The 22,996-nt window shown below is 42.5% G+C and overlaps 1 protein-coding gene across 3 annotated transcripts; it reads left to right on the forward strand.

Moving 5' to 3' along the window:
* Positions 1 to 9,210: 9,210 nt before the first annotated feature.
* Positions 9,211 to 22,827, forward strand: onecut3b (one cut homeobox 3b). Of its 3 annotated transcripts, none has more exons than XM_080906621.1 (3): positions 9,211 to 10,977; positions 17,113 to 17,201; positions 20,935 to 21,166. In XM_080906621.1, exons 1-3 carry the CDS (start codon positions 9,885 to 9,887, stop codon positions 21,031 to 21,033), a joined length of 1,281 nt encoding a protein of 426 aa, XP_080762747.1. In that variant the 5' UTR covers positions 9,211 to 9,884; the 3' UTR covers positions 21,034 to 21,166. The 3 variants fall into 3 exon arrangements, with proteins under 3 accessions (XP_080762747.1, XP_080762748.1, XP_080762746.1); XM_080906622.1 differs by having other exon boundaries at positions 17,113 to 17,206; positions 20,935 to 21,076; XM_080906620.1 differs by lacking the exon at positions 17,113 to 17,201 and having other exon boundaries at positions 20,935 to 22,827.
* Positions 22,828 to 22,996: the final 169 nt, after the last annotated feature.

A 22,996-nucleotide genomic window follows, 5' to 3' on the forward strand; every position in this document is an offset into this window, starting at 1 on the left:
TATATAAATAAAACAGAACTTAATTGAACTGAATATGCATTACCTATGTAGCTGTACACACAGTAATGTATATTCCTACACACACATGGAAAGAAAGAGCAACGTGATGTGCTGTCCTTCTTGACTGTACCTGAATAACCTGAGTGAAGGTTCAAGTAGGGAGATGAGGGATCGGCTGCAGCAGGCCTGTAACTGCTAATAGCATTGCCCAATTTCTCTTTGAAAGTTTTGTAGCTCTTGTGCTCTCAGGGCAAATTCTCATACCAACCTCTCTCTTTTCAATGCCTCTGCGCTACTGGAAACATGCCTGTTAGCAGTAAACAGCAGTTACTTTGACAGCGCTACAGTGTACAATTAGGGACAGGACTTTTGAATATCCTTTGTTCACTTTAATTTACTTTCACTTTAGTCCACATGTTACACCTCTACAGAGTTACACAGCCTACAAATAGGCTTACTCAACTGAGTATTGCTGAGCAGGAAAGGTCAATAGAAAAACTTTACCCCTCAGTTTTTCTATTTCATGCTGTTTGTACCATGAGGTGAGGTTGAACCCAGACAAAAACGTGGACTATTGAGTAATGATAAGTTTACCATTTGCTCATTTAATATTACACTGGAACCAGACAAGTACATCTCTATGTTGGCAACCAACTTAAAAGTCCATAAGTGAATTAATGGACTAACACAATTGTACTTGATATACTAGCAGCTAAGTTTAATAGAAGCAGCAATACCACAGGAGCTGTGCGCACAACCACCACAAGATGGTGCAACCCAGCATGGATTCCGGTACAAAAGGTACACCGGCTCTTAAAACAGGTGATTAACAGAAGCAACAGAATGAAATAAACATCCAGAACAGGCTTTATATGAAACACAGAAGTCCAAAAATGCACTTAAAATATATATTGTTGACTTATAGTAATTTAATTACATATAACATTTTCTATGTGATTTTGTTACAGAAAAACAATGTATTTGAATTTAATGGATTTTAGTATAATGAAAATGATGCGATTGGTACACCATGAATATTTCCTTGAATTGTATTAATTTATATATTTCCTTCCCTATTGATTTCTATATAGTCCAGTTACATTTTATTCAAAATTTTTACTTCATGAGGAAAGAATCTTTTTTTGCGTATGTAAATGCTGTGTCCAATACAAAATACCAGTTATGTAAACTGGAATAATTTATTTAAAATATGAAGGATTTAAGCATTGAAAAAACTGACCTCACTTATTACTTAGGGTTTAGTAACAAGGGGCAATTCACTTGTTCTAAAGCTAAAGTTCAGGCTCCTTGTAAAGGGTCACAACGTTAATCTTACCAGACTTTGGATGACTTAGATGACTTATTGGGGAAGAAAGAAGTTCTTGTGTACACATTTGATTAATTTGTCTATTTACTCCCCTTGAGTTTCAAACACACATTTGAATGAGGGAAATGAGTGAAGCGGTTAAACCGCTGACAAATCAAAGACATGAGAGCCGTGACATCAGAAAAGAACCCAGGTTAACAAATTTCCATAGGTACCAGAGCAGAGGTATAAAATGTATTTTATGTACACAACAATAAAACGGAAAACCCCTCAAATTTAAGTTAGTAACAAATCAGGTACCATCACATCCCCATCTTCCAATCCACATGCTGGCCACACCTTACCATTCTTTAGGCAGTGCTGTTGCCATGACAGTGCCTCTCTGGCCAGTCTATGGCGATGCCCTCTGACCCCTGGAGTGTTGACCTTTGGCCTGAGGGTCATCAAATAGGGTCAGGGGGTCAGCTCTTGCTAGAGGACAGTGAAAGCTCTTCACTGATTGGCTATGATTTGCCCTTTCCTTACCTTCATCTGGGTAACTGGCATATTGACCAAGTGGTCCTCTGCTTATTGTTAGCAGCTTTATCCAGTTTGCACAGAGTAGTGTGCAAGTGTGACACATATTTATGTGCCTGGCTTTTATTTTATACTTTGTGTATGTAAGCCTGAAAAAGTCATTGTTTTACCTCTCGCCTCCACCCATCACGCTTTCTTGAAGACCGAGTATGAGAAACACCTGATTAACTGCTGCACTTCTGCAGCCACCACTTACAGACTTAAGCTGCTGGGTAGCAACAGGGAAAGCCCTCATTTAGTAAGGAGCAGTTCAGCTTGGTCTCGTCTCTCTTTTCCTCTCCCTCCTGATGATCTATACCTTCTAAGCCCATCACTTGTCAATATCTTCACATTAATTTGAGAGAGACACTGTGTGGGGGCAGGGCAGTCTTAGAGGGCAGCGTACACGTGTGTGTGTGTGTGTGTGTGTGTGTGTGTGGGGGGGGGGGGGGGGGTACACAGAGGAGACAAGGACACAGGAAGGAGAGAGCGAGAGAAAGAGAGGCAGGGGAAGTAAAACGGGAAAAAACAGGGCAAATGAAAGCTGGAAAAAGGATGAGAGAGAGAAGAGTGTGCATGAGAAAGAGGGAACTGGGCAAAGAGGCTATGTATTCCTCATCACTCTTACACGTGGCTTCCCTCAAATATCAACAGCCCCCTCCGTTTGTCCAAATGAGCCCTGCAGTCAGCAGGGTCCGTAATGATAATGGCTGTTTGAGAACTGAGGCCTAGCGCGAGGAGAATCCATCATTGTCTGTCTGCCATCAGAACTCCAAGCCTCTGCAAAGAGAAAGTGTTTTACAACTGAGAGCCATGATGAGAAAAGAGCTGTTGTTTTTTTCTTTCCGTGCACACACGTCATGCACACACACCAAATCCTGACAACAATCTCGGACCCTTTAACCCATCATGAAAGACTTCCGGTGGATAATAAAAAATAATGGCTTATTCAATAACCATTCAGTCCTCCGCTGCCGTCCTTTATACTCTGATTTTTCCAAGTACTCAGAGACTCTTCACCTCTGACCCCATCCTGTAGGGCTGGACCACACCAGGGAGCAACAAACCTTGTAACACCGTGACCCCTTTCTTGGTGACACACATACATGATACATGACACATACACGGTGGCTGTAGCTCAGGAGGTAGTTGGTGGTTCGATCCCTGGCTGCTCCAGTCTGCATGCCAAAGTATCCTTGGGCAAGATACTGAACCCCAAGTGATGTGAATGTTAGATCTAATTGAGGGAAGGGAATAAATCATGTTTTGCCTAAAAAGAGTAGAAAATAAGATATAGAAGAACCAGTCCATTTACTTGAGCGTAAAAAACAGGGATGCAGTATCATCCTTCACTGTCAAATGGGTTCATTAGCCCGGTCCTAATAGTTTTTGAAAAATAAATTTCTCTCTGTGTTCATTTTTTAAGACTAATTAACGCTGTTCTTGGCTCAAAGGGGACGCCCAAGAGACCGTTTCTCAGCACCTCTCATTATTTTAACAAGACCTCATTTCATTTATCTCCCCAAAGCTACAAACAAGACACACACCGATAAAACACACATTCATTTTTACATAATTTTGCAACTCAAAACTCACTGCTCACTTTAAAGAAAAATCTGAGCGCAAACAGCCCACTCTGTTTCTGCACTGCTTTCGGTCGCATTCAAATTTGTCACCCATTTCTAACAGACTTATTGCAGAACATTTGAAAAGGTTTTAGGGTGGGTATCGAGTGCTCCGTGCTCCAGCGAATATTTCAGCCTTGAGGAATTCTTTGAAGTAATGGTCTGCTAAGTAACTTTTCTGCACTGAGCTCAATAGTTCCTCCACACTACTTACAGAAATGATTTTTCCTTTCCACGCAGGCTTTGTTGAAAAACGGTCTGTAGCACGCTTATTTGAAACCGAGAAATATTTGCAACATTGGGGCAAAGCAGGTGCACGTGTGTGTGTGTGTGTATGTATGTGTGTGTGTGTGTATGTGCAGCAGGGGGGGATTTTCACATTTTCCAGCTCTCCTGCAGTCTAATGGGTTATTTGTCATCAGCGGAGTAAAGGATTTTTAAAAGTCAAGCCAGGGCTGACTCCCTCCCTATCCTTTCTCTCACCCTCCTTCTCTTTCCCACTACCCCCCTGACACTTGCAATGGGCGATCGATAGGTTATTGATCAACTCTCTCTATCGCCAACCCACCAGACTAATCACCTTAACACCAGCCCAACTCCCCCCCCAACCCCCCAACTTCTCTTCGCCGTCTTTCCTGTTGCTCTGTGTTTGTGTTGCCCTGTGTCACACTCACTCTCACATTAAACTGTGCTTTTTCAACGTTTGGAGCTCGACATCGGCTTGATGAGTATGTTCCCATCAGAAGTACGCACACAGAACCTTGAATTTAGCCCAATAATAGAGCTACATCCTCGCATCTCCTTCTCTAGTTGCCAGTAATTGCCAGATATATTCCACCGGGCAGACGAAACAAGAAAATTTACCATCGAGGTAAACGCTCTTCATCTATCTTTCATTTCTTTCACTCTGCTCTCCGCTCACCGCTTCCATCGCTCTCTCTCTTTCTCCCTGTCTGTCTTTGTTCGAGGGGAAAATCGATGGAGTGTATGAAACCGGCATATTTCTTCGCCTCCTGCTGGAGGAGACCTGAGGGAAGCAGGCATGAAGGTGGCTCACAAAAGAGGTTTACATCCTCACTTTCCTGTTGTTTTGGTTATAGCCCAAATTTATAAAACAGGAAGTTCTTGGGTTAATCCTTTTGGTGCCTTTGGCAAAAAAATCGTGTGCATTTTCCATGTCATCTTCCCAGGCACAGACCGCACTCACTAGGTTCTGGCTGCAGAGATTGCAGAACCTTTAAAGTATTTTCCTTTCTAAGCATCAAGTCCCTTATTTGTTTCACCATGTATTAAAATCAGCACACCTAATCCGTAGAAAGCTCCACAAACACACAATTAAAAAAACACAAACACCTGATTTCCATGTCATGTGTTGCGTCTTGTTCTGTTTCATTGGTTTCAGGACAAACAAAGTCTGCCGAGGTCAGGAATGTTTTATTTATTTCTCTTCTTGGTGGAGCTCTTTGATTTGGGAGAAACAAATGAGGTCCAATCCGCCCCTTTTGGGCGCCACAAGGTTTTTCCAGTGGCACGTTTGCCTAACAAGCTGTTGCTTCACTTCTGTGTGGTGAAGATAAGACTTTTCCCCAAAAGCCTCTAATGGCAGATGAAAAACTGATCAAATCCCTGGAGGAGAGCTGAGGTGACCTTTGACCTCTGGATATAAAGCGGTTGAAGATGTCGCTCTCATTATATTCGTGGATTAAAAATGACAAGTGTGGTCTCTCCTAGCATTTGTGATCCATTAGGAAGATTACATTATTTACAATAAAGAGACATTTCAAATACTTTTGCATCACTTCTGAGCTGTGAAAACACACATTTGTTCTCAGTGTTTTTCTTAAAGGCTGCAACAAACTGCAGCAGCAGGCGTTCTCACACACACACACACACACACACACACACACACACACACACACACACACACACACACACACACACACACACACAGGAGAATTGATTGACTATTCTATCTCAATCTCAATACATCTCTCCTTCTGTTACTTAGCAACCGGTGCCTGTGAGGATATGGATGCTAGAGAAGTTGTACTCCTGTGCATTTTCACTTGATAAAAAAATGTGATTGATGAAAATGTCGCCATTACTGTGTTGGGAAATTCTGAAAAAAAGAGAGTTAGAAATAAAAGAGAAAGTGGGGTCTCAGGATCTCAAGCAGGGAGTTTATCCTTGATTTAAAATATAGAGTTAAAATATGTATTCTGTATTTCAGTATTAAAATTAATTTTCTTTAACCATTAAGATCCTTCACAGTCCTTAACAGCACCAAAACATGCAAAAGCAAACATGCACTTTAAGTCTTATGTTTGTTTGTTTTTTTAATTGTTTTACAAACACTACAGAAGTATGAGGATCTTATATTTAAATGATTCCATTTTTTTCTCTGTCGTATTGCATTTAAAAAAAGGCCAACATATTTCTATAGTGAGGCTACAGAGTTTCAGTCTTTAGGCTTTATTGTTCCCTCACCCAAAGACGAATTAAATTAATTTATCTATAGACAGAAGCAGGCTTTAGAAAATATGCAGACTACAGCAATATAACTGTTACAGGCAAAACCCAGACGCCGCTTAATGAATCTATAAAGTGTTTCATATCAGGTTTAAACCAGAACACTGGAGATTACATTTATTTTCCTCACTCCAAACAAGGTTTTCAACATCATGCTAATTTCACAATGTCTCACATGTTGTAAGAAAAACTGAGAGAGGTTTCTTCTGATAGCAAAGAAAGTTAAAAAAATTTATCAAAGCATTTCTCATTATGTGAATTTTAAAAAGATATACTGTGACACTGACTGACTCAATATTTGAAAATTAAAACGCATTTACTTAAAAAGTAACAAAGAATTAAATGATAAATTTAAATGTTTATATATATCATTTAATCCTTCGTTATATACACTCTTTCATGCACTCTTTTACTTTATTGCTCCCCAACTGTGAGTGTGAAATGTCTGTGCTGGATTTATCCAACAGGATGCTGCACGTTCACCAGTTCCTGACAACACACCAGCTAAAAAACGCTGAAAACCTCGTTTCAAATTTGTATATTTTTTTGTAAACTTTCGTGTTTCTGCCTCACGTGGACGGCTTAGATTTTTGGCTGTGGATTGCATATCTCACAGAAACAAAATTACAATCAATAAGTATAGATTTGCACAGAATGCAGTTAATTTAACATGTTTTGATAACCATACAGCAAAGTTTCTGAAGCCATTATTGTGTTTGCCAATAAATAGGCTGCGGGGTAACCAATGATGCGCCTGAGGACATTTTTGGTTTTGCTAGTCAGTCTTTCTTTGATAAATATCTGCACTGTGTATTATTATAACCATGTATTTTTTTTCTGCTGATGAACTGTAGAAAGCAGATTCTTTTCATCCAGAAGCTACATATGAAACATTTAATTTGGTTCTAATCATTTCCTGTGTTGTGCTACATTTATTACTGCTCTGTTATAATGGGTTCCCTGTATATGCAACAGGAACCGCGACTTTTCTCAGATCCACACTGCGTTTATCAAAACTGCACTGAATACAATATACCTGGCTGAAAAATCCAGGAATATACAGCTACAACATCCTACACACACACACACACACACACACACACACACACACACACACACACACACACACACACACACACTGACAATCATCCAACACTGGCAATCACACACGCGCGCGTAAAAGTGTGGTGTAATGTGTTGCGATCGTTTAGCTCCGGCTTGGTACCACATACCGACAACGAATGAAACAATAAAAACGGAATAAAAACTCTTGCTTGTGGACCTCGTCAATGCAAGAATCCAAATTAAAGGCCAAGGCGGATATTATTATTAACCGCGCTGAGTTTATGTTTTATGTTTTATTTATTTTTTGCTGTTGTCTTGAACAGAAAACAAACAGCTGACATTTATTTTTCAGCATTTTTCTGTTGTCAAACATTCACACGCTACAGGTCACCGCTGAAACGATCTCAAACAAATGCCTCAGTGTTTAGGAAACAGCACCGATGGAGGCTGAAATGATCGATGATCGATATATAGAGCGATGAGATCAATATCATCTTGGGGGGGGGGGGGGGGGGGGGGGGGGGGGGGCTTAACCACGGAGCTTTATGGAATCCAGAAAGACTCGTTGGAATGGAAGATTTAATTTTAATTAAAAAAAAGTCCTTCTATATTATAGTTATATCTAAAAAAGTATTATTTGCCAATAGCAATCAGTATTATTGATTGATAAAAATACATCTGCAAATATAAATAAAAACAAAACAAAAAAACAAAACAAAACAAAACAAAACAAAAAAACAGCTTAGCCACAGAGGGCAAAGCACACCTCTGCTAATAAAACAAGTGTGTGTGTGTGTGTGTGTCCGCTTTTCTTATCACATATAAGTATTTTACTTTCGAACAGTTCCAAGGTGTGAAATATTTACAATATAGCCCACAATTCCTATTTTTAGGCCTGTAAATAAAGCTCCACGTTGAATAAAAAATAATCGAAAAACAAGCAAAGTTCAGCATGCAGTCACAAAAAATATAAATTTTCATCATAAATGTCTTCAGAAATGGTTATAAGGTAAAATAATAATAATAATAATATTTATTTATTTTTAAAATTCTGTATCTTGCCTAATTTGGTACTTTGGCTGACTTCATTCACACTGCCTTTAAAAAAAATCTATTTTATGTTCTGTAATAAATTAACCGCATTACAGATGGATGAGGCCTAAAACTGCTGATGTCTTTCTCACGTCTTTCTTTCGTGGGTTTGTGGTTTCTTCACTTCTCTCTGTCTAAAATAAAACAAAACAAATACATAAAATATTATAATACAAACACGTTGGCCTCGAAAAACTATAAATGAATAAATAAATAAATAAACACAAATCTGGCACAAGATTAAAACTGAGATGTCTAAGGAAACCGTTTACAAGTCACACACACACACACACACACACACACACACACACACACACACACACACACACACACACACACACACAGACGGGCAGCATCTGCATATCGGTCGGAGCTGAATGAAGCGGATGGTATAAACATCAGTCACCGGCACCGAGAAACTGTCCGAGTGTCCAATTAGGGACAAATAATAATAAATATATGTCTGCAAAGATGAGTGTACAATTCTTCTTCTCCTTCTCCTTCTTGTTCTTGTTCTTGTTCTTATTCTTATTATTATGTTCAATAAAGACATTACAGCTTCACTTTCAATTGCTTCAAATCACTAATTTCATATAAAATTAAGACGCGATCAAAAGTCAAGAAGCTGTGCTCTGATCGGTTCTGTAAATTTATTTACCTGTTAAAATGTTCCCGTCATTTACCTAAACTGTCATTTATTTATTTATTTATTTAATTTTTAATTTGTAAAATCTTGACGAACGATTTGGGAATAAAAATAATCTCGTCATTTTGCGCATCCGTCACTGAGGTGAAAATCCCAATTTGCTGAACTTTGGTGAACAAACGAGCAAGCTCTTCTCTTATTGGTCTGCAACGTTGCGATCCTAACTTTGTGACCTCCTTCACTCGCCCCCTCCACCACCCTAACCGGCCTGTGCCACGTCATTAATCTCTGTCAATCAATACTTCGATCAGGTTTATCACTAAGCGCATAAATGCAAAACCATACAGTCCGTGGGAAAACAAAGTTTATCTGTTAGGAACTCCCGCGTCCATAAACAGATACCAACTGTATTTTACACAAATTTCGTGTCACTGGACCTCACCTGTCCTGACTGTCTGCCACGCGCACACAGGTGAAGGCGCACATGCACGCGCTATCAAATGACAAAGGTTGTTCTGCTCTATGGGGGATTTTTAAATCTTCTGCAAACTATAATCATGCAGACTCAGATAAAACTCGGATATTTTGTTTTTTTGTTTTCAAATTTTTTTGTATTTAGACTCGTTGTGTTTTAAACTCGGACAGGTAGACCGCGAGGAGGACTCTGCTCGTGTCCGCCCAATATTTGAAATACACAGATGCGCGCTCCCAGCTCTCTGGTACGAGGCTCAGCCTGCTCTTAGTGGAAGCGCTGTTGGACCAGAGATGAGATACAGCCCTGGAGAGCTCCTAGCCACATGAACGCCACGACGCCGCTGAGGCGCTCCGTCCCGTGTCTGCTTCAGACAGAACAGAACTCGTCCTCGCCTCACCGGACTGGTCGGATAATTGTTATCAATGGATTGGCATTCTAACGGGTTGGTATTTTTATTGCTCCGGTAGGGCTAGAGGGTAAGAAAGCGTGCGTGTGTTTGAGTGAGAGTGAGAGAGCGGTGAGAGGGAGAGACAGGGGGAGACGGTGGGAGGGTGGGACAAGGGAACATATATGCTTTCAGCCATGGAGCTCACCATGGAGAACCTTCACAGCGTCTCGTCACACTCCCAGGCGGGAGACCTCATGAACTCTCCGCATGCTCGGCCATCGCCGTCCCCCAGCTCTACTCCCCGGAATCTGGTCTCGCACGCTCCCGGCGCGCGGTCGGCCATGGTCTCCGGCATGCCCTCGCTTCTGGAGGGGTCTGGGGGAGACTACCGGACAGACCCGTCCGCGTTGTCCGGACACCTGCACCCGTCCATCAGCATGTGCGAAACCGGGATGAGCCTTAGCAACACATACACAACTCTAACCCCCCTGCAGCATCTACCTCCGATATCCACAGTGGCGGACAAGTTTCACCACCCGCATTCACACCACCATGCTGCCGCCCACCAACGACTCTCGGCCGGGAACGTGAGTGGGAGCTTCACACTGATGCGGGACGACCACCGTGGTCTTACCTCCATGGGCAATCTGTACAGTCACTACTCTAAAGAAATGTCCGTGTCCGGTATGGGCCACGGCTCGCTGTCCCCGCTTTCCAGCGGGCTGGGCTCTCTGCACAACTCCCAGCAGCCGCTCTCAGCCTACGGGCCCAGCGCGCACCTCCCCGCCGACCCCAAGATGCTTTCTCCGGTGTCAGGCTTCGAGACCCACGCATCCATGCTGTCCCGAAGTGACCAAGAGCATCTGGCCAGGAGTTTAGGGGGACATGGCCACGGCATGATCTCCAACATCAGCGGCATGCATCATCACCCGCACGGTCACCTTCACTCGCAAGCAAACGGCGCAGTAATGCTGGGGGACCGGGAGAGACACGGCCATGGACCCAGCCAAGGAGTATCAGGGTCAGGCATTCAGGCCGAGGAGATCAACACTAAGGAGGTGGCACAGAGAATAACAGCAGAGTTGAAGCGCTACTCCATCCCGCAGGCCATATTCGCCCAGAGGATCTTAAGCCGGTCGCAGGGCACCCTCTCGGACCTGCTACGGAACCCCAAACCTTGGAGTAAGCTCAAGTCAGGACGGGAGACCTTCAGAAGGATGTGGAAGTGGCTGCAGGAGCCCGAGTTTCAGCGGATGTCTGCTCTCAGGCTAGCAGGTAATATACAATCCCTTCAGCATTATTGCTTCACATAAAAAGCGTTCAGTCTTCCACCGTCGCCTCTCAAATAAAATAGAAGGATTCAGCACCACGGACAGTTCAGCCAGCAAAGGTGCGCAGAGGCACAGCAGCTTCATCAACGTAATTAGCCATACCCGCAATTCCTTCAACCGGAAGCGAATATGATTTGTGTAAAGACAGCGAACAAATCTATTTGTGTTTCCCTCGGATCTCTAGGAATAGTTACAGTGGGATGCAAAAGTTTGGGCAACCTTGTTAATCGCCGTTATTTTCCTGTATAAATCGTTGGTTGTTACAATAAAAAATGTCAGTTAAATATATCATATAGGAGACACACACAGTGATATTTGAGAAGTGAAATGAAGTTTATTGGATTTACAGAAAGTGTGCAATAATTGTTTAAATAAAATCAGGCAAGTGCATAAATTTGGGCACCACAAAAAAAGAAATGAAATCAATATTTAGTAGATCCGCCTTTTGCAGAAATTACAGCCTCTAAACGCTTCCTGTAGGTTCCAATGAGAGTCTGGATTGTGGTTGAAGGTATTTTGGACCATTCCTCTTTACAAAACATCTCTAGTTCATTCAGGTTTGATGGCTTCCGAGCATGGACAGCTCTCTTTAACTCACACCACAGATTTCAATAATATTCAGGTCTGGGGACTGAGATGGTCATTCCAGAACGTTGTACTTGTTCCTCTGCATGAATGCCTTAGTGGATTTTGAGCAGTGTTTCGGGCCGTTGTCTTGTTGAAAGATCCAGCACGGCGCAGCTTCAGCTTTGTCACTGATTCCTGGACATTGAGTGGAATCCATGTGTCCCTCAACTTTGACAAGATTCCCAGTCCCTGCACTGGCCACACAGCCCCACAGCATGATGGAACCACCATATTTTACTGTAGGTAGCAGGTGTTTTTCTTGGAATGCTGTGTTCTTTTTCCTCCATGTATAACGCCCCTTGTTATGCCCAAATAACTCAATTTTAGTTTCATCAGTCCACAGCACCTTATTCCAGAATGAAGCTGGCTTGTCCAAATGTGTTTTAGCAAACCTCAAGCAGCTCTGTTTGTGCTGTGGGCGGAGAAAAGGCTTCCTCTGCATCACTCTCGCATACAGCATCTCCTTGTGTAAAGTGCACCGAATGGTTGAACAGTGACTCCATCTGCTGCAAGATGATGTTGTAGGTCTTTGGTGCTGGTCTGTGGGTTGACTCTGACTCTTCTCACCATTCGTCGCTTCTGTCTGTCTGAGATTTTTGTTCGTCTGCCACTTCGAGCCTTAACTTGAACTGAGCCTGTGGTCTTCCATTTTCTCAATATGTTCCTAACTGTGGAAACAGACAGCTTAAATCTCTGAGACAGCTTTCTGTATCCTTCCCCTAAACAATGATGGTGAACAATCTTTGACTTCAGGTCATTTGAGAGTTGTTTTGAGACCCCCATGTTGCTACTCTTCAGAGAAATTTAAAAGAGGAGGGAAACTTACAATTGACCCCCTTAAATACTCTTTCTCATTATTGGATTCACCTGTGTATGTAGGTCAGGGGTCACTGAGCTTACCGAGCCAATTTGAGTTCCAATAATTAGTTCTAAAGGTTTTGGAATCAATAAAATGACAACAGTGCCCAAATTTATGCACCTGCCTGATTTTGTTTAAACAATTATTGCACACTTTCTGTAAATCCAATAAGCTTCATTTCACTTCTCAAATATCACTGTGTGTGTCTCCTATATGATATTTTTAACTGACATTTTTTATTGTAACAACCAACGATTTATACAGGAAAATAATGACTATTAACAAGGTTACCCAAACCTTTGCATCCCACTATATCGCCTGATAGCGACTACTTGGAGCACATTTGCGTCCACCACACTTGCTGTTGTAAACTAAATTTGCAGGCCTGTAGTTTTTGATCTACACACAGCAAATCGCAATTGATTCACAATAAAACCTCGAAATAGTTGTCCTCCCAAGACGCCTGTTTTACGAGCTTGTGTTTGTGCGTGCGCACGCGCGCGCGCTTCGGTGGGGCCAACCAGTTGCGCGCGAGAATAGCGGGGTGACCCCAGGCTGCCTGATCAATACGCCAGTTCCCACTCTCCCTTTTAAATGTGGCACACCGATCGATGCCCGTATCGGAGCTGAAAGACGCAATGACTGCAAGATCTCTCCCGCTTTTCATTTAGTGCCATGTAGCACGAGCTTTACATTTAGAACAGGGGCAGGTATGATACAGGGTTCGCTTTTAAAATTTTTTTAACTCAGGACAGCAAAATGAAACTGTGATTTTCAGTGTTTTAAAACTTCAAACTTTGAATCACTAACACTCCAACCCGGTGTCCATTCAGAAAATTAAACATGTAGACCTAAATATTTATTTTAAAAAATGAAATATGTGAAAAATACTACTGCAGCCCATAGATGTGATCACCAGATCTATTTCAAAGCAACCTTGAGCTGCACAAACTGTTCTGATGAAATATTGATTGTAAACTGGGGCGGGGATTGATAACGTGGACAAGTACAAACAAGAAAATGTAGAGAATATAGAGTTTGTGAAGCTGAAAGCCACAAAAACTAACAAAACAAATAGGAAATGTTTCCCTTTCCCCCCTTTAAAATGACATATTTGTTATGAGATGGTGCTACTGAAAGGAATAGCTGTCCAAACCAATAAGATTTCACTGTATCAGTGAAATGCCAAGATAATGCAATCCAATAAGGAAAAATGGGCACAATAGATAGATAGATAGATAGATAGATAGATAGATAGATAGATAGATAGATAGATAGATAGATAGATAGATAGATAGATAGATAGATAGATAGATAGATAGATAGATAGATGAGGATTAGAAGCTGAGGCTTTGAGTGTCATTAATAGTGTTGCTCTGTCCTTTCAGTGTTTGCCTGGCTTTGCACATAGGAGATCAATAAGGCCGTTTCCCCTTCCCAACCCCCTTCTCTCCCACTCCCTGGTGCTCTCCTTCTGTGTTTCTCTCTCTCCTCTCTTCTTCTCTGCAGCACATGACAACAATATCACTAATCTTTCAGTGGTTAACCTGGCAACAGGCAGACGGGCAGGTTGTTTGGCTCGAGGAGCTCGGCGCCACAGAGCAAAACAAAACAAAAAACAAAACGCTCAGTGGAGGAAAGGATAAATGAGAGCTAGTCAAACAATGCACTGAGCCATTTTCTATCATCTTACCTCTTACCAGAGCCATCTCTTAATGCCCATCAAACTTACTCGTGCCATGAGAGATTAATGTCGGTATTCTGTTTCTCATATTTTCTGAGGAATCCAAATGGGAAAAACTGGAATGGACAAAACTTCAGTCAACTTGGTTTAAGTGCAGAAGCAAGAAAAGCAAAACTGACATGTGGAAAAAAGGGCTGCAGGAGCTGGGAGATGCCATTGATTGAGTAAGGGCAGGCAGGTTTGGGCTTTGTGTGAACAGCCAGATAGAGGCAGGGTAGTGAAAGGATCAATACCGACCTTAATAATTGATAAGTTTAAGAGAGACGGAGGCGAGATGGGGAAGAAAGAGAGAGGCAGACAGCGGTTGTGTTAGCACTTGTAACAGCATCTTCTAGGTAAGCAAAGTCAAATCTGTGGTTAACAGCTGAGGACCACACAGCAGTCTTCCTGCCTAAACCCCACAGCACAGGGTGTGTAAGTGGTTTTCAAAAATGCTGTTTACACCCTAAACATCCTGTGAAACATCAATAGCACAGTTCTGACACCAACAAGGATGCTGTAGACTCCCACTGCTGAGAACTCGAATCAGATATTTATGAAGCTAGAAAAGAAACACGACTGTAGATTTGTAACAAGTGAAATCAGGGCTTGAAGGCTGATATCTAAAGACAAACACAAAGAGATCACAGCCTAGGAGGGTCTTACAAAGGGCACCAGAGCATCCAGCTGCCTGCCGAGACAGAGTAAGTGCTTTCTGTTTAAGTCAGCGAATCCTCAAAGCAATCCAAGGTTGTGATGTCATTTGATTTTAAAGGTTGCTATGCTTTATGGGGTTTGTAATGCATCTTTATGGAAGGCCTGCAAGCACATTTCATTGAGTGCGTGTGCACACATGCATGCGCGTATGTCTGTGCAAATGCTTCCACATGCACACGTGTGTGTGTGTAAGACTGGGTTATAGAGTGCGTCTGCACTATACATTGTTCAGGCTTATCTGACTCGCTCTGAATCGGTATTGATTTCCTCTCTTCTGCTCTCTTCGGCTCTCTCATATTCTCTCTCTCTCTCTCTCCTTCCCTCTATGCCTCCCCCCTTCCTTCTCTTCTGGCTCTGTACCAGCAGAGCAGAGCAGAGTCTTTGCCTCCCAGCCTTAATTCATCCCTGCTCTCTCTGTAACAGACAGAACTCATTTTGAATAGCCATTCCTGGCACAGTGGTGTCAAATATTTTGACACACTGTATGACTGCAGCTTAATGTGCTGCGACTTAGATTGGCAATACAGTACAACACAAAAAGAAGCTCTATATAGCTTCATAAACATTTAAAACAACCTCTAGCCAAATATTTTAATTCACATACAAGTAATAAAAATGAGCTGGTTGCAGAATACATAGAAAAAAGATGTGTGGTAATAAGAAGGTGATGCATTTTGTTTAATAAGAACTGATGCCCATAAGGAGGATATGTGGTTGAAATATATCAAATTTACCTTCTTTAGAGTAGAAATCAGGACTTGTGTTAAATAATAAACACATAAATAAACATCTGTTAGTAGTTTCTTAATTATCCATTTGCAGCACCTTGTTTTGTTAAACCTTATGTTGCTCATGGCAGTTTGTAAAAGGCCTGGTGGTGCTGAAAGGACAGCTCCTTCTAATCCCTCACAGCAGCATTTCGGTGTTAAAGGTGCAAACACCCAACCAATAAAACTGCATTAGTCAGGACTGAATTACAGCTTTTCAGCTCCGACCTTTTAATCTTTTTAAGCTCTTTCTTAAAAGTTATCACAAATTAAACTGACTTGACTTTAGAGTCCCTGCAGATGTTCTGTGTGTCAGAGAGCGTTTGTCTCGGAGATATGTGTAAGCCAGAACTCATTTTATCGTTATCTAGAATTTCCCTTTAATTTGAGCAGAAAATTTGTTCATTAAGCCAAACGGCCGGGAAGAGAAATAGTCCTTGTTTATAGGGACCAGATAATAATATCATTCATAAGTTACAGTACACGAGGTATTTTTAAGTGCTTGAAAAATATTTTTTGGTTAGTTTGTGTTTGTGTGTTTGTGTTCGATATTATTGCATGTTTGTTACAGACGGGACACTGCTTACTAAATCAGAGGCACGTTGTGCAGTTTTTTTCTTTGTTTTTATTACATCAAAGGCTGAGATTATATTAAACTTTCGCGATAATAACTTAAAAAAAAACACACAGGAAAAAAGAAACAGAGAGATCACTTTGAAGGCCCAATATTTAAAGCTTGAATATAAAGTTTACAAATGAATCAGTCATCATCGAAGAAATAAAGTTCTACTAGATTAAACAACGGCTTGATTGTAAGTCTTTCTAAGTGTTTCGGGAACATTTCCCAGCGGCTTCTTTGTAGCTTAGTTTACAAAGATTTATTCGTTTTGTTCTCCTTTATTCGCCGTGTTCAGGGTCTCAAAAAACTGTCGAAATATTTGATTAAGGCTTGTGCTCCGTGGAGAGAATGCTGCGTTTAGTTTTTACGTTTTTAAAATAAAAACACAAATCTTAGAAAAACGAAGAGGCGCAAAACTTGGTTTACAGGGCTTACATGACTTTTATGGACTACGAGACAGGATCTAATACTCTGTAAAGCTGCCGATCACTAGTCTCAACAGGACAACACGGGCTTTAGTTGAGAAATAAACGACAGCTTTCAAATAAGCCAATCCTAATCAATCGAGGGTAGCCCGTTTTAAAGGACGAAGAGGCGGTTTGGTTTCAGCCTTGCGCAGTGTTGTGGTGGGAGCAGGGGTCATTCGGGCGCTTTACTTCCCTGCAATGCAATGAATAGGCCTATAGGTTGATCAATATAATCAATAACCGTACATCTGAGGAGGTGTGACAGAGAGTGATTGACACCAAACTGTTTCTCGCCTGCAGTAGTCCGTCCAGGGCGGGAGAGGGCCCGTCTCACCGCACACAAAGCCCGATCTCATCCGTCCGTCCAGGCGTCGACTAGCAGCAGCACGGTGCGGTTAGTTCACCGTCTGCCCCTCACGCCCCACACACACACACACACACACACACACACACACACACACACACACACACACACACACACACACACACACACACACACACACAGAGGTAAGACACATAATACTCTCCTGTAACATTAAACGAGTTGCCTTGTGCATTTTCATTTTCCCAAATCAAAGGAAACACAGGCCAGAGATGATCTTTTAATTGTAACTCACGTCCACTTATTGGCTTTCATCTCTCGAGGCTTGAGGACATAAAGCTGATGAGATCGAAGGATCTCATGTTTCCTCCTGTACACTAAACATTTCAATGCACACCAGCTAGAGAGTCTTCACACGAAAACTCTATTCGTTTCCTGGTATAAACAAACAAACAAACAAACAAACAAAACAAAACAACACCAAATATCTCTAATCGACTGCTTTCACACACGACTACCTAAAATGTGTTTTACCTCTTGTTGTTTCCAATTGACCTTTACTGTGCAGAGTTTTTGGCAAAAAAAGTTTCCAGATGCATGCCTTAAATCTCATTTTAACACAGGATCAGGAACCACGGGAGGCAGTCACGAGTGGTGTGCGTGACAGGTGTGGGACCTCTAAAGTCAAGCAGTTAAAGTTTAGAAACAAAACAGAATGAGTGTATATCAGTCCAATCAATTTTAATCGGATAATTGGCGATTTATTTATGTTATTCTAAGCAGAGTGTTGAAACGTGTAGGTTCGCGCATGTGTGCACACTTACTGCCCACTTGCGCACATTCACACACACTGAAAGGGAAAGCAGAGACAGCAGCCACCGGCAGCCACAGTCATAAAGCCGAGGTGCTCTTAAACGAGGCACAAGTGCAGCTTAACACACCGAACGGCCAGCGAGTTCATCTCTGGATCAGTAAGCGGTTGAGATTAAACAAAGTGGCGGTTGCCCTGATACCTTTGGCACCTTTGACACCAGGGACATATGAAAGAGATGACATGCGCAACTGCCACTTGAGACTGCTTGTCTCTTCAGAAAAGCCCATTTAGTAATGAGACACACTAAAGATAACCAATAACAGTTTGGTTCTTGTCTCAAGAGAGGTCGCTTTAATGAGTAGCCCCCACTTTTCCTTCCCTGTGGTCCTGTGTTTCTTACCGCGGCGAGGGACGTTCAAGGAGTCTCATTTGAAATTGATTGATTATCTGAGATATGCACTGACCATTGCGGGCCCAGGCCTAGTGCTAACTCCTCGGCAGATGTGTTTTGCAGGCACTGCACACAGGCCTCTGTGCTGCAGAGCAGCATCTGAGCTGATGGAGGAGACCCAGAGTGGTGTTGGCATTGTAAAATGGCCGGTAGCACAAGTTGTTCGAAAACAGGCATTACATATTAAATTATCACTATATTAGCACTAGCATTCAGTCATTACATTAGGGAGTATTGAGTTTGGTTTGAGACAGCACTTAGAGAGCCTTCAGGAGATTCTGGCATGGCTGGGCCTGAACCAATTGAATAAACGTTCCATGAAATGGTTCTGAAGTGCGGATCAATCAATATGGGGGCTATCAATCCGGGGGCAAATTAAAACAATTGAGAAAAACAACAAGAGGAAAAGAGTTGAGGAAGTCGAGAGGAGGGATGGAGGATACAATGCAGGGACGAGCACATAACCTACATTCAGCTGAGGAAAAATATCTTGGTAATTGTGCTTTGCTTGCAGTAACAAAGCGTGAACAATGACCATTCGCACACGTGCACGCGCGCATGCATGCATACACATGTGCACATTTATATTGATCCCCACCTCACAGTCAAATCTGTTTACTGCTGTTGTCTAAACCTGCTGTAAAGTCATCAATCATTTGCATACACCACCACCTCCACACTGCAGCCAGTCTTATTTATCTTCTGCCCCCACCCCCACCTTTCCTTCTTCTCATTCTTTCCCTGCACACACACACACACACACACACACACACACACACACACACACACACACACACACACACACACACACACTGACAATCATCCAGCACTGGCACTGGTGTAGATATCAGTGATCATTCCTTGGCGCTTCTTAAGGTACATCCCCAAACTCAATCTCGTGCACGCGCACACACTTTATATGGCCTAAAAACTATGTAATCAGTGACCTATCTGAGACCCCCCCCCCCAATTCAAAAGCACCCAGACTGGATGACTGCCACATTTTCTTTGTTCTTCCAAAGATTAACAATTTCTTCTCATCTGTCTGTCACAAGGCGCGTTCGCGAGCTACAATCCCCAGCCCGAGCGCGCGTCCCCCCAATACACACACACACACGCGCGTGCGCACATACACACCACCGAGTTCTCGCGGATCGATAGGGATCGATCGGGTGGGGAAGGGAGCCCTGATTACTGGACCACGTGTTCGGGAGAAAACCGCGGAAAATCGATCATTGCAGCTTTTTAGGGCAGCAGAACAGAACAGACTCCCTCCAGTCTCCACAGCCAGAGCCGAGCCTACTGACGGTGCATCCAGGCACGGCAGACCGCTTCTTTGTCAGCATTTCACATCTCCACCAGTTTCAGCAAGGCACACACACATCCACGATCACACTACTCTATTCACCATAACCGCGTTATTTCTCGATTAGTCACAAATCAAGCCAAATTGTTTACATACATAAATACTTCAAATCCGCATGCAGGTGAGTTATAACTCAGGCCTGCACAGGTTTTAGACATATTTCCTCTCCTCCTCTCCTCGGAGCCTGACGGTTTATCTCATGTCACCACACATTTGAAATAAACGTCTAGAGATACTTCAATGAGCAAGATGTTTACTCCTCTGAGTCTTACTGTTCATGTTATGTTCTGCTGCAGCAGCAGGTAGTAACCAACGAGAATATGTAGTGTAGCATTCAGGAACAGTAAGAGATCTGAGTGCTCATTTTCAGTCCTGTTATTAATATAAATGGTGCAAGAAAAACCCCGCTTAATTAACCAAGTCTCAAATTTGACTTGAACAGGGAAAAACACGGCACAGCTTAAAGATAAGGCCGCTGTTAACAAGTTTCACCCTGGCTAAATTTGTGATTTAAATGGACAAAACTAGACCTGTTCGGAAATCAATCTCAACACTTAGAGCGTGTTTGGCAACCTAAATAGCAATAATATTGGATTTTAAATGCGGAACATTAGTTTGGAAATCTACAAAAACTCTGTCATTGATATCAGGATAACCCCACCTGAAACAGAAACATGTGAGGTTTAGATATTATTTTAATATAGTTTAATATCTTCTCACTCAGAAGGCAGCCCGTAGTATAGACTCAATCACATTTTAAATATTTAAATTCGATCTGCTCCTCTCCTTATGTCTTCCTGCTTCTCATTCTTTCTTTTGTAGCTTGCGCATGCTCCTGTTTCACACACACAGAGTAATCTGTTCCCATAATGTGCCCTTTTCAAATAGCCAATTAGGGATCGTGATACAGGCCTAAACACATTCCGCTTAAGCATCAGGACTTCATCATCACACTGAAACATGATCATAAATAACCACTTTTAAACTTTTTGGTTCTACACTCTGCTTTTTGTTGCTATTTTTTTGGAAATTTTTGTTCCCTGAGTATTATGTTAAATGTATAAATTATCTGTATCATATGTATTTTGTGCTCCACTATATGTGACACATATATAACATGTTATTCTTCTCTCCCTTCCTCCCTTTATCCGTCTCCTTCTTCTCTCCAGCATGTAAACGCAAGGAGGAGGACCGAGGACGGGAGCGGAACCAGGTGCCAAAGAAGCAGCGACTGGTCTTCACCGACCTGCAGCGTCGCACCTTGGTAGCCATCTTCAGAGAGAACCGCCGGCCCTCCAAGGAGATGCAGCTCACCATCTCCCAGCAGCTGGGCCTGGAGCTCTCCACCGTCTCCAACTTCTTCATGAACTCACGCCGCCGATGTCCAGAGCGCTGGGACGCAGAGGATCACAGTCTCGGGGCGCACGGCCACGTGCACACATCCCACGGAAACAGCAGCAGCAGCAACAACAACAACAACAACAATAACGGCGCCTCACCAATCCAACCCGGTACCTCCTCTGCTGTTTCCTTCTCCAAGGCCTGACGTCTGCAGGACGGATGTAGAGAGAATGGAGGGTTCCTTTCCGCTAAGACTCTCCGTCACTGCAGAGCTACCGAGCGCTGTGGCTTCAGACCACTCAACTGATCCATTTGTTCAGAGTACCGAGGACTCTGTGCAGATGGATCAGACCTTCTCGGTGTTATCTTTTGACCCGAATGCCACTCTTAGGGGCTAACATGCATTTTCAAAATGTGACTCTTGAAACCAAAGATCCAACAACCACATGTAGCCGTCAGGAAAAAAAAATCATCCTGAAAAACCAAAGAGCATCCATTTATACTAACCGCGCTGTGGGTGTGCGTGGAAACATGGAAAAGAGAGAAAGAGAGAGAGGGTTTTGCGTCAGGAAACAAGTAGCTTTAAAGACAGCCGGCCTGGAGAGGTCTTCACAAATAATCATGCAGCAGGTGTATCTGTAGGCCTGCGATCAGCTACACCCGCGTTTCAGTGCCACGCTGAGACTGATTGAGAGATGCGTTTATGTGTGACGTATATGTGAAACGATCTCCGCAGGTCGTCCGCTACCTGTGCGTAACGTTCACATCGCCCACAGTGGGGGTGTATTATTATTATTATGATTATTATTATGACTATTCCTCTGCAGCCACTCAGCCCGCTGCACGTCGGAGTAACAGCGCCATCTGCTGCCCAGTCTAACCACACGCCAACCTGTTCTCAGCGCGCTGGCGTTGCTCCTCACACAGCTGCAGATTGAACACCCAGAGAACCAAACAGGAGGAGAAATGGTTCAAACACACTCATCCAAACATCCAATGACACACATGCTGAATGTTTGCTTCTTTATATACACTGAGTGGCTGCACGGCCACAGACTGCATAGTCACTTGAAAGGTTATTTTCAGGTTACAAAAAGAAGAACAATCAAACAGGGATGACATGCCACACATAAAAAAAAGCTGTTGTCCTCGAGTGAAGGGAGTGAGGGAAGGTGGGTGCATTCTGTTCTAGCGGCCAAACACAGAGGTCAAATGTCACAATATAGGATCCTGAGTGCCAATGATGTTTGCCTCTTTATGATAATCAGAGAACAGACGCAGCCCACTTAGTCCCCCCTCCCCCACCCCCAGTGTGCCCTGCAGTGTCTGGTCTGTGTCATTACACACCTACAAATTGTGAGCACTATACGGCATGTTTGCCTATTTCATACCTCAGAAAAAAAAATTAAAAAAAGACAAGAAAAGAAAAACATTGATGTGATCCACATGAAACACAATGGAAATGTCTGTAAATAATCTTTAATTTCATCTCTCGTTCTCTCTGTCTTATCTATTCTCAATTGATCTACTCTCTTGATATGTGTCTTTCTTTCATTTTCTTTTCCCCCTCCCCAACTAATTGATGCGGGTAATAATAGTACCATAGACACATGGTTTCTTTCTCGTGACTATTGTGCTATGTCGTGCTGAAACAATATATAAAGAAGCACCTTGTTGACAAAATGTAAGAACTTAAAAAAAAAAATGAAACAGAATCAAAACAGACAAATCATCATGTCATGGACTGATCCTATGCACAGACGAGGAAGGGATACCAAACAGAGACAAACTGTGCATATTTGTGAATACCTGTTTGATGGAACAAACGGACTGCGTGGATGTGAAGGACCTCTTCCTTGATCTTTAAACTTTGACCTCTTTGAAATGGAC

The sequence above is a fragment of the Rhamphochromis sp. 'chilingali' genome (assembly GCF_963969265.1).
Source record: "Rhamphochromis sp. 'chilingali' genome assembly, chromosome: 16".
Taxonomy (NCBI): Eukaryota; Metazoa; Chordata; class Actinopteri; order Cichliformes; family Cichlidae; genus Rhamphochromis; species Rhamphochromis sp. 'chilingali'.

Excerpts from the sequence above, each read along its gene's own strand:
- onecut3b (XM_080906620.1), top strand. The coding sequence starts at position 9,885 with ATGCTTTCAGCCATGGAGCTCACCATGGAGAACCTTCACAGCGTCTCG. Across the intron at positions 10,978-20,934 it reads GTCTGCTCTCAGGCTAGCAG|CATGTAAACGCAAGGAGGAG; the intron begins GTAATATACAAT and ends TCTTCTCTCCAG.